At 30.1% G+C, this 12,330-nt stretch overlaps 1 protein-coding gene across 1 annotated transcript; it reads left to right on the top strand.

The window, feature by feature from the left end:
* The first annotated feature begins 7,193 nt into the window (after positions 1-7,193).
* Positions 7,194-11,514, top strand: LOC123265127 (odorant receptor 30a-like). The gene is made up of 6 exons (XM_044728773.1): positions 7,194-7,900; positions 8,010-8,416; positions 8,475-8,574; positions 8,850-8,951; positions 11,114-11,272; positions 11,350-11,514. Exons 1-6 carry the CDS (start codon positions 7,607-7,609, stop codon positions 11,413-11,415), a joined length of 1,128 nt encoding a protein of 375 aa, XP_044584708.1. The 5' UTR covers positions 7,194-7,606; the 3' UTR covers positions 11,416-11,514.
* Positions 11,515-12,330: the final 816 nt, after the last annotated feature.

Here is a 12,330-nt window from a genome sequence, read left to right as displayed (position 1 = left end):
ACTCAGTATTATTCATCTTCAATTTAAATAAAATTACCAGGTATATCAGTGAAGTTATATAGTTAATTAACCTAACTAATATCAAGGAGAAGTCAGTCCGGTCAATGACAAACGAGTCATTAACGCAGGAGGCTTCTCCTAAAGTGTGTAGTACAAATCCATCAACCGATAAAAACAGTGCAGTGACTCCAACATTTAATAACACAACATTAAACTGTGAAATCAAAAAATTAGTGGAAAAAGCGAAAAACAATCCTATCTCTGTAGATGATATCAATAATCTATCGCAAAAAATTGTGCTTCATAAACTCAAAAACAATAACATTAGTATAAGTGCTTCTGTAAAAAAGTCAACAAACCGGATAGTGAAAAATTCCTCTATGAAGAGGAAAGCGAATCTAAAAGGGGAAACCCCACCTCCAATAGCTAAGAATACATCAAATTCAGTAGACACAGACCCTATAAATTCAATAGACATGGAAACAACAGAATTACCAGAGGACAAAATTACCAAGCAACTAAAAAGCTTGGAGTCCACCATAGTTGAGCTCAACAAAGTTATTGAAAACCTCACAAGGCAGAACAACCAACAACACAAGATGATTACTTCACTACAGAATCAACTCCAAAGTAGAAGTATCTCATCAAAAGTACAAAATCCAGACACAGAAGAGAGCCTCTCTCCGCCATCACCTCCAAAAAAATTAAAAGAATCATCCACGGATTCATCAATCCAGTCAATAACCTCATCAGGTACGTATACCCTCAACGAAGGATGCGTAAATTCTCCCACTGCCAAGGACAATAAAACCATTACATCTGATGTCAGATCAAGTAAGCCACCACCAATCAAGGTATTCGGTCAACAGTGTCAAACCACTGTAAATGTTCTTAAAAAACTAAATTTAGATAGTAATTTCTCAACAAAAATGTTAAAATACAATAAACACACAATAACTGTCAACAATGTAAAAGATTTTTAAAAAAATAAAATCTGCTCTTCAAGCAGAAAAAGTAGATTTCTATACAAACACCCTCAAAGAGGACAAAGAGCAAGTATTTTTATTAAGAGGACTTGAGGGTAACTACATTCCTGAAGATATCCTCAAGGACCTAATTAACTTAAAAGTCGAAGGAATTCAATTTTTAAAAGTACGTCAATTTAAAACCAAAAAATCAATTCTCGAAAATAAAACATTGCCAATTTTCGCGGTCCATTTATCTGCAGATAGTATTGTGAAAAATCTTGAAAAAATCAATAACTTTGATTATCAAATTATCCATTGGGACAAATACAGAAACCCTGACATAGTACAATGTTTTAACTGTCAAGGTTTAGATCACACATCTAAAAATTGCAATCGCACATTCAAATACGTCAAATGCGCAGGAACACATAACTTAAACGAGTGCCCAATTGATAAATTGAAATCAGAATCATTAATGAACGAGAATCCTCCAATAGATATTAAGAGCAACCTTAAGTGCGTATTATGCAATGAATTTGGTCACCCGGCATCTTACAGAGGGTGCAACAAATTCAAAGCATTTAAAGATAACGTTAAAAAATTACAACAAAGACAGAAAGAAGAAAGAGAAAGGAAGCTAGCTAGCATCAATAAATTAATTAATCCTGCTGTTTCTTTCAGAGACATTATGAAAAAAAACTCTCCAAATGACCACCAAAACACTTACCATACCCAAACACACCAGAACCAAATACCTATACACAATTACAACAATCAACATTCCCAGGTACCAAACCCTGACCTTTCCAACATATGCCTACAGTTAAAAACCCTCGCCGATGCAGTATCAGCCACAATAGGTCGAGTAGACGATCTTTACAGCCTTTTTACCCATACACAATCCAATAATGTCTAATCCCTTAACAAAGAGTCATAAACTCACGAGCGAACTGTCCTTCATTGCACTAAATATAAACTCTCTTATTTCTCACAATAAACGTTACAACTTAACACAACTCATAAATCACGAAAATCCAGATTTTGTACTTCTTGGTGAAACAAAATTATCTCAAAAATAAGATCCTATTTTCAATAACTACAAAATACTCAGAACAGACAGACTCAACTCTACCCAAGGGAGAGGCACAGCCATACTCATAAAAAATTATTTTAAACACACCAGGGTTTTTCCCAAATGTCTAACAAATGCCCTATGCATCGAAAGTACGGCAATAAAAATTAACATTTCCAGCGACAAGAAACTGTTTATTCTCTCGGTTTACTCTGCAGGAAACTGTAAAAAAGAATTCATCGAAGAATTATCAGCCTTATTCAATGAACTTAACCTTGACGACCCTAACAACTTTTATATTATAGCTGGAGATATTAATGCCAAACATAAAGACTGGAAAAACGAGAAGAGAAATTCAAGAGGTCGGGCTCTTCACATCTGGCAGAAAGACAACGAAATAAAATTCAGAATAAACATACTAGGCCCCGATCTAGCATCTTATCCTGCGAGTGAATCTTATCTTGACATATGCTTAGCAGACAATCGCATCAATTTCGTAAATTTGACGAATAATAACCTCATCACCTTACCTTTTGAATGTGACCATAACGCAATTAAGTTTAATATCACCATCGATTCTCTCGTACATATCGAAACGGAAGAAACGCGACAGCCTAAATTATGCAAAAACTAATTGGAATCGCTTTCACAGAATACTCAACTCTTACAATACCTCGGAATTACCAACAGACAGAAACCTTTCTAAAGAAGAAATAGACAAAGGACTTATAAACCTAAATACAGCTATCACTAACGCAATTAATAACTCTACTCCAAAAATCATCCCCAAAAACGCGACGGATAGAATCGTAAACGACCATATCAAAAAATTACAAAAACATAAAAACTACATATCTTCACACATACACAGACTGCGTAAACTAGGCATAAAATAAAACAACTCATTAATCATTTCATACAAAAATACATTGAAAGAGCTTAAAGATAAAATAAACGATGAATTCCAGAAAGCGTCTAACATATATTGGGAAAGAAAAATTAGAAGCATACCACCAAACGACCCAGTTAAATCGCTCCCTCAAATTAACAGATTATTCAGAAAGAAAACCACTTCCTCTATTGACAATTTAAAAGTACCTACAGATAAGATTCACATACTAAACTCAGCGGGCCTAGACATAAACTCTCTTTATAAAGACAGTAACAATAATTGCATCATCACGTCCCCCTGTGACAAACTAAATCTAATCGGTGCTCATTTCGAGGCAACTAATAATCAAAACATTAACATGGGTAAAGATGCTCATATAAGGCTAGTGAACAAAAAAATCAATGAACTCAAGACCAAAATAAACCTCGAAGAGCTATCCAACCTTTCTGTTGGTTTTACTAATTGATAAACAATTATTAAGTTTAATGCTTGGTTTTATTTATAATTGAAATGAAAACTGTATACATAAGTGTTAAAATACAATAAATGAAAAGGGACTGTTAGGCAACAGTAACCGCTTGCTTTAAGGATATCTGCTCAACTGATGACCCGGAAAAGTGTCAGTTGTGACATCAACTTACGCCTACAACAAAAAATGCAATATTAGGGGGTCAATGGCTATGGAAGGGGAAAGGGTCAGGTATAAGGAAGCGAGGGTACTGTACTTGCAAGTACTGTACATCTAAAACTAAATATACTTCCAACACTTTCCTTACTAAAATTATCCAAAAATACCCCCTCCACCTATCCCCCAAACGAGCAATTCCCAGATTAATTTACCTCTTTTCCAGAACTCCAAAAGATCTTCAGGAAACTAAATAACAAAAAATCTTCCAGTTTCGACGGAATACCCAACATCATTTTAAAAAACCTCCCCTCTAACATTATATACCTCTACACAATACTATTTAACAATGCACTCAATATCTCGTATTTTCCCTCTCAATGGAAAAATGGACTAATGTTAATTTTTTAGATTTATATAACAACTGAAATTTTGTGAAAAAATTTTAATAGAAAAATTCTTCGTCAAAAATAAAAAAAAAATGATAAATACAAATTTTTTTAAATATTTTTTTTTTACCACAGTTGATTTGTTATAATTTAAATTTGTCAGATTTCTGCTAAGTTCAGTATCATTAACTTTTATGAAGCATCAAACTTGAAGATGATATACTGTTCGGATAATAATTTATAAAAATATAATGCACGTAAAAATTACAAATCAGAAAGAAATTTTTAACATTAAAAATTAAAAAATACTGAAATTAGGGAAATTAGCAGACATTTGATAATTTTAAAAATTTTACTTAATAAACAATGAGTAGAGGATTATATAACAGAAAAAGATAAAATTTTTAAAGTAAAATTGTTCGATAAACCTTTACACAAAGTTGCGACAGATTCAAAATTTTTTGATAATTAATAACAAATGAATGAGCCCATCAAAATTATAAGAAAACTTTTTTAATTAAATGCATTATATAGATATACCCGTGTAAAAAAAAATAGTCCCAAAAATGTCCCAAGCATGGGACATCCAAACGTGACACATTAACAAAACATTGATTAAACATTGATTAAACATCTTTGGAAGAATTTAAGGACATTTCTGGGACAGTTTTAGGACATTTTCGGAACATTTTTTGGGCATTTTCAAAACATTTTTTGGACATTTTTTAAATATGTTTAGGACAATTTTTAACGTTTTTCAAATGATTTTAAGATAATTGTTTTTTGCACGGTTGTAAATACATCCTAAAATTAATGGATAAAAAATTTTAGGACAATTTTAGGACATTTTCAGAACATTTTTTGGACATTTTCAAAACATTTTTTAAATATTTTTAGGACAATTTTGAACGTTTTTCATGATTTTAAGAAAGATGATTTATTTTTGCACGGTTATAAATTTATAGCAAGATTAATGTATGAAAATTTTTAGGATAGTTTTGGGACAATTTTAGGACATTTTTGGAACATTTTTAGGACATTTTTTGAATATTTTCAGAACATTTTTTCAATATTTTTAGGACAATTTTTAACATTTTTTAAATGATTTTAAGACAATTGTTTTTTGCACGGTTGTAGATACATCCTAAAATTAATGGATAAAAAACTTTAGGACAATTTTGGGACTTTCGATACATTTTTTGGACATTTTCAAAACATTTCTTGGACATTTTTTTAATATTTTTAGGACAATTTTGAACGTTTTACAATTGATTTTAAGAAAGATGATTTATTTTTGCACGGTTATAAATTTATCGCAAGATTAATGTACACGGAAAGAAAATTGTACGAAAAATTACAATAAAAACATCGTAATTTTTAGTATATGAAATTGTAATGCCGGACCAGAACTCAAACATCGTAATTTATACGATGCAACATCGTAAATTTCTATCACTCAAATTAAAAAGAAGTTTAGGTTACCGAAAAAACCATTCTGTATCACCGAGGAATCGAACCCGATGTCCTCTCCGCCACAAGCCCAAGGTTTATCCCCTTTTTTTTTAAAAAAAAAACTTTATTTTGAAATTATTGATACATAAATTTACAAGGTAAATGATATATAGGTATAAACGTACATGACCTATTACAATATTTGATAAACTCATCTTATTCTACCTGGCCTGCATGGCTCTCATAGAAGCTTACATATAATGGTTTGGTACCTGAGATGTCTCAATGGGCAATACATATTTTGTTTTTTGTTTAATTTTAGTCTTAGTCTTTTATACATATGAATATTGTAGAGATTAATAGTATATGATTAGTAATGAGTTAGCCTAAAAAAAGCGATGTATATTAAAAAGGCTTATAGTATTAAAAAGAAAAACAGATACAACAAAATATAAATATATACATACAGCAACAAATAAAGAAAACGGGAGAAAGAGAAGATAATAAATAATAAAAGGAGGAAAAGGAGCAGATTAGGTAAACCACCAGTATTCCTTACAATTGTGGGGATTAACCAATTTGTCTTTTTGTGGGACTGAAGTGCAGTATTGTATGTCGGTATTTGATAATATTTTTGAGTCATAATTAATAGCTTTGGCGTTGTTTCATTCATTAATTTCTAGACAAATCTACAGATGTGCAAAAATAAATTATCGTTCTTAAAATCATTTAAAAACGTTTAAATTGTCTTCAAAATATTTAAAAAATGTTCTAAAAATATTTTTAAAATGTCCAAAAAATGTTCCGAAAATGTCCTAAAATTTTTTATCCATTAATTTTAGAATGTATCTACAACCGTGCAAAAAACAATTGTCTTTTTTAAAATCATTTGAAAAACGTTAAAAGTTGTCCTCAAAATATTTAAAAAATGTCCTGAAAATATTAAAAAAATGTCTTAAAATTGTCCCAAAAATGTCCTAAAACTGTCCCAGAAATGTCCTTAAATTGTCCCAAAGATGTTCAATAAATGTTTTATCCATCACTTTCTAGACAAATCTACAGCTGTGCAAAAATAAATTATGTTTATTAAAATCATTTAAAAAACGTTTAAAATTGTAGAAGTATTCTGAAAATCTTAAAAAAAAATACTTAAAATCGACGAAAAATTACTTAAATGCACTATTTTAAAATTTCTAATTATTTCTAAGATATCCCAAAATTGTCCCTTATTGTGTCACGTTTGGATGTCCCATGCTTGGGACATTTTTGAGACAATTTTTTTTTACACGGGTATTTGATAGAAAAAATTCATGAATTTTCTTGATAAACAATTTATCTTCATAATAAATTTTTTTTGATTCATTTATCTTATATGAGAAATCTTACAATATTATATTATGAGAATAATGTTACCAAAAGAGATTAAGACTGGAATATTATTGAGATTTTATAAACCCAAACTTGGCAAAAACGTCAAAATAATATAAATAATTATTATATCGAAAAAAAAATAAAATAAAATAAAATAATAATAATGGGATATTTAATTTCAGAACAAACTATCATACTCTAATCCTAACAGCACTAGAATGAATTTCGTTCACTCCCACACTATTCACTTATCTTTGTTTGAAATCCTCTTATTCAATTTTGCTACAACAGATGTTACAATGTACGAACTTCACTACCCTCCATAGACTTACACTAGGCGATATTTTTGCAAAAAAATCATCGAGGTGAACGAACTCTTCATCGAAAAGCTAACATATAATTAGTATAATTTTACACTACCCCAAAGGCTATGAATTATTACTAGAAACTAAGACTATCCAAACATTTCGCTTAAATAGTTAATTTCATACGTTGAATTTCCGCAGCACCTAAACTCTTCATAATTGTAGTTTAGTCCCACAATTCCGCAAATCTAAATATTTGAGTACTTAATTGCACCACTGACACTATCATCAGCGGCTCCACAATGTCTGGGTAGCCTACGGAATTATCACTTCAACCCTTTTCACCGCTAAAAGTGTATTTTGAGCCACTGATTATCAATTCATTACTGCAAACTTCAGCTAAAGCTAATCAACTATGTAGCAGACCAGTAATTACCAATCGACGCATTGAAGCTATCTTTGGTATCACCGAGGGTTCACACTCTTCACACACAAACAATCAGCTCATTCGTTTTCGAACTACTACAAGAAAATGATATTCAAAGCAACCCCAGAGTTTGCCATCGCCTTCACCAAATTCACTTCGATACTTGGCAGTTCTTGGCCTCACTACCAAGGAGCAAACAAGTTCCAGCTCATTGTTTTCACTGTAAAATGGTGGTTTTGTTGGATCATGTCAATAATGGCATTTCTGCCGATGTGCTACGCCGCGTACAACAATACCAATAATATATTGAGTTTTACAAAGTCATTGTGTGATGCTGCCAATTGTAGCCAAGCTTTCATCAAAATGTTTTTATGCAAAATACATTTTCGAAAACTTCAGGTTTCCTATTGTGAATTCATTTATAATTTAATCATTTGATAGTTATTATTAACAACTTTGTGCAAATTTCAATTGATTGTTTGTTAATTTTTATAAATTTATTTTTCAGTTTCTTCTCTGTGAAATGGAAGGACATGTTGCTCAAGCAGGAAATAATGAAAGAGATTTATTCATAAATTACATCAAAAGATGTGGAAGATTACACGTGACGATAATGATGTCTGCTGTTTTTGCAGCATTTGTGATCATTATTTCGCCACTAAGTGCCCCACAGCCGTTTCCCAATATTGCTGAATATCCATTCCCTGTGGATGGACACCCAACTTTTGAGATTATCTACTTGCAACAAAGCATAGCGACTATCCATTGCATGTCAATCCCAGTTTTTGACTGCCAAATCGCTATGTTGCTGTGGTACGCTGGTGCAAGGCTGGAATTGTTGGGCGAAGAGTTTCAGAATGTCACCAGCAACTACCAGTTCATAGATTGTGTCAGAAAACATCAGTATTTATTGTGGTAATTAATATTTTTAGTGGTATAAAAGTTTTTGACTCATATTTAATGTGCTGTCTAGGTTCATCGAAGAAATTATAACAAGTAGTCGTCATATTTTAGCAACGACGGTTGTTATGTGCACGATTGCTGTCATCACCAGTGGAGTTCATATTGTTGGGGTAAAATTTTGTTGGATATGATCTTTAATTTATGCATTGATAAAAGAATTTATTAACTGTTAATAAATTCAATTATTTGGAAACAATTTATTCATTTTTTAATTTAAATGATTGTTTTTCAATTTTTAATAAACATTTTTTAGAAAGGAAAGAACATTTAACACAACATATATTTATTGACATTTAAAGCTTATAAAATATTAAAACATCCTTATGTCAGTGTATAATTTGTAATTTTATATAATTTTTTTTTTAATATTTTGAGTTTTTAACAGAATGAACCAGTGGCTGATAAAGTACCCTTTGTTGTTTTGTCAATGGGGTTATCGGCGGTGTTGTATCTTTGTGCATGGCCATCTGAGCATCTTTCGCAAATGGTAAGAGTTTATACGGCGCTGTTGTTGTTGTTGTCATATGAACAAAATATACTATCAATTGAGTTAGAAATTTTATAAAGAAGCTTCAAGCTGGTGATTGTGACTTTTTACTTAATGCATACGAGAGCACACAGAAAAAAATTTTCGTTTAGATAACAGGATTAAGAATTTTTGAGCAGATAGATAGTTAAAAAGAAAAATAAGCTTGATTAATCAAGCTGATTTTTGTAAAGTAAAAGGAGAAAGCAAAAAATTAATTTTGAAGAGTTTGATTTTCAATCAAGTATAAAAATTATTGAATTAAATAAAATTTACTCAAATCAAAGACATCTTTTTGGATCAAAAATTTTTTTGCTTGAATAAAAATAATGAAATTCTTCAAAATTAATTTTTTGTTTCAAGATCTTTTTCTCTCGACTTAAGGGGTTACACGAGTTTCACGGATTCAAAAAATTGATACAGTTTTAAAAAATTGCGCGCTCAAGGCGCTATTGTATTGTCACTCAAAACTTTGAACGCGTTTTTCTCAAAACTAAGTATCCAAAAAACGGTACCCACGATTTCTTGAGAATTACTCAACCGATCTTGATGAAATTTTAGACTGGTCTTCAAGATATAATTTACAAGGTCTTGAACGAATGATTTTTTTTTTTTCAATTACAACTATTTAAAAAAAAATGCCGCGAAATTTTAGCCAAATTTTTAATTTTTTTGTAAAAACTCGGCCAAAAATCTAATTTTCATTTTTTTTTTCCTTCGTTCAAGAACTAGTTTGAAGTCTTAACTAAAGCACATATTTTTTTTTTTTCACTTCAAATAATCCTGCTAGGAGTTCTGCTGATCACGCGGAGGCAGCATCTTTTTTCCGAGGGCTCGCCGGAAATGACGTCACATTAGCACAGTTTTTAATATTTTTTTTTTTTTAATTTCAGTAATCCCTTATTAAACATGTATCTTTAAGACAGTAAAAAGTTTGAACAAAATATTTTATTTTTTCTATTAAAAAAAAAATTGTTGAAAATAGGCCATTTTTTCCCGGAGGAAACCCATGTAACCCCTTAATTAAGATAATTTTTTATAAGTATAGAAGAAATAAAGTTTGGAAAATCCAAAAGTGCACGACTCATAATGTTCATTTAATTATGAAATATAAAAAAAAAAAAAAAACTTAAGTCGTTCAAAATTAATTGCCGAAAAAACAGCTGTAGTAGGAAGGTACTGCACAAGCGCCCCTGGTGGAATAAAATGTACATAATATCTATAGATATAGATATATCACCATCCATGTTAATTTTACATGGATATATATAGATATACAGTCTTGTAGTTTTCGTTTTTTATTAATTGCAATTAAACGACACTGAATTAATTAATCATTCGCATTCAGTGACCTACAATCGTCGATTAGAATTTTTTAAAAAAAAATTTAACTCAAATAATGGATTTTTTCACAAGTTACAGTGTTTTCGGGTTTCACACATGACGGACAGGAAAATTTTTTGACCTATTTTGGTTTTTTTTTCCAATTCTATTGCAGTAAATCAATTTTTAAAAAGTATGAAATTAATCTCCATTAAATTATCTCGACAATAGTATGCAAAATATCTTGATTCCGTGAACTAACAAGGCTATAATAATAAAAATAGCCGCCAAAATGAGGCGAAAAAAATTTTTCGATCGTAAAGCACTCTCTGATGCTTCGCATCATGAGTCGTGCAATTGTTACAAAAGTTAGATACTCATTGAGAAATTCAAATTTTTTTTTTTACATATTTTTCAGAAAATAATTTAAAAACTATTTTATATTTATAAAAGGTTTCCGAGAATTTTTTTTTTGTTTTTTCTAAACTAACAGAAAAATTAACTTGACTCAAGAGAAAGAGTTTTGAACGAAGAAAACTATTTTGAAGAATTGTATCATTTTGAATCAAGCAGAAAAGTATTTGAACTAAGTAAAATTGACTTGAAGGATGAAAATTTTCAAGTTCGAATACTTTTCTACTTGATGGAAGAAAAATAAATTCTTTAAAATGATTTTTTTCTCTTAAAACTAGTAAACTTTTCTTTAAAGGTAATGCCCTTCAATTACCTATAATAATTATCGAAGACACTTTTGAAAATCAAAAGTCAATAATAGATAAATTTAGACTAATTTGTTTCAGTGTGAAAATATAGGGACTGCGCTATACAATTCTCCTTGGATCAAAAATTCAAAAGAATTGAATAAAAGTATTTTCATCGTAATACAAAGATCTCAAAAACCAGCGACCATTGAAGTAGCCGGAGTTCTGCCTGTACTTTCGCTGCCTTACTACGCAACAGTATTTAATAATTAACTAATCATAATCATCAATCATAATCAACAAAAATAATAAAATATGTTTCAATTTTGTTTCAGTTTTTATCAAAAACATTTTCATATTTCACAACGCTGCGAGTAGTGTTGGAAAAAATGGAAGGCTAATTAATCACTAGTTGCAATTGTTAGATATTTGATTTATAAAATACTGTTTAATACAATATACTACAAAAGAAGCAGAAATGTTAATTAGATTGACTAAAATTAACAAAAATTAATTTCTATTACTCTAGACATTAAGTCTATGCACTTGTATATAATCATTGTTAAATAAACTAGAAATTATCTTTGTACAAACGTCATCCAAAAACATTGCACTTCAATAAATAGTGTAATTATACATAAGTTCAAAGTAAATTACTTTAAAATATAATAATCAAAATTTTATAACTTACTTTGAACAATCACACTTTATGAAATAGAAATAATTTAATGCTTGAAAACTAGAAAATACACTTCTCACAAAAATTAAGGGAGCCAGAAAAAAATCCAAATTTTTGGGGGATTTTCAACAGGTTGTAACTTATACAAAAATGGCCGAACAGCAAAAAAAAAAAAAAGCAAATTGTAGCTCTAAGTGTCTAGTTTTCGGATCTGAGTTTGTAAATTTTTTTTCGAGTAATCTTAAGAAAACCACCGAAAAAAAAATTTCGGAATTTTTTTTAATCTACGGACTTGGAAAAATTTTTTGACTTAACCTTCATATAGACCGGAAAACTTGTTTATTCAGCTTTAATTTGGTTTTAAAAATCTCGATACGAGCATTTCTCGCTGATATATCGGTGTTTGAATGGAAAAAGATCATTTTGTCTTTGATTACCAATATCTCAGCAACCAATGATCACACAGAAATTTCAAGGTTGGTTTCAAAAACTTGAATAAATTTTCTACAAGGATTAGCTATTGATTTTTGAAAAAAAAATTTTTTTAATCATTACATGAATTTGAAAAAGCAACCAAAAAAGGACTTTTTGTGGTTTTTTGGAAAATCAAGCGCCCAATCAAAAATATTGCGGAAAC

This window comes from Cotesia glomerata, linkage group LG5 (genome assembly GCF_020080835.1).
Source record: "Cotesia glomerata isolate CgM1 linkage group LG5, MPM_Cglom_v2.3, whole genome shotgun sequence".
NCBI classification, from domain to species: Eukaryota; Metazoa; Arthropoda; class Insecta; order Hymenoptera; family Braconidae; genus Cotesia; species Cotesia glomerata.
This window is presented reverse-complemented; position numbering and strand designations above follow the sequence as displayed.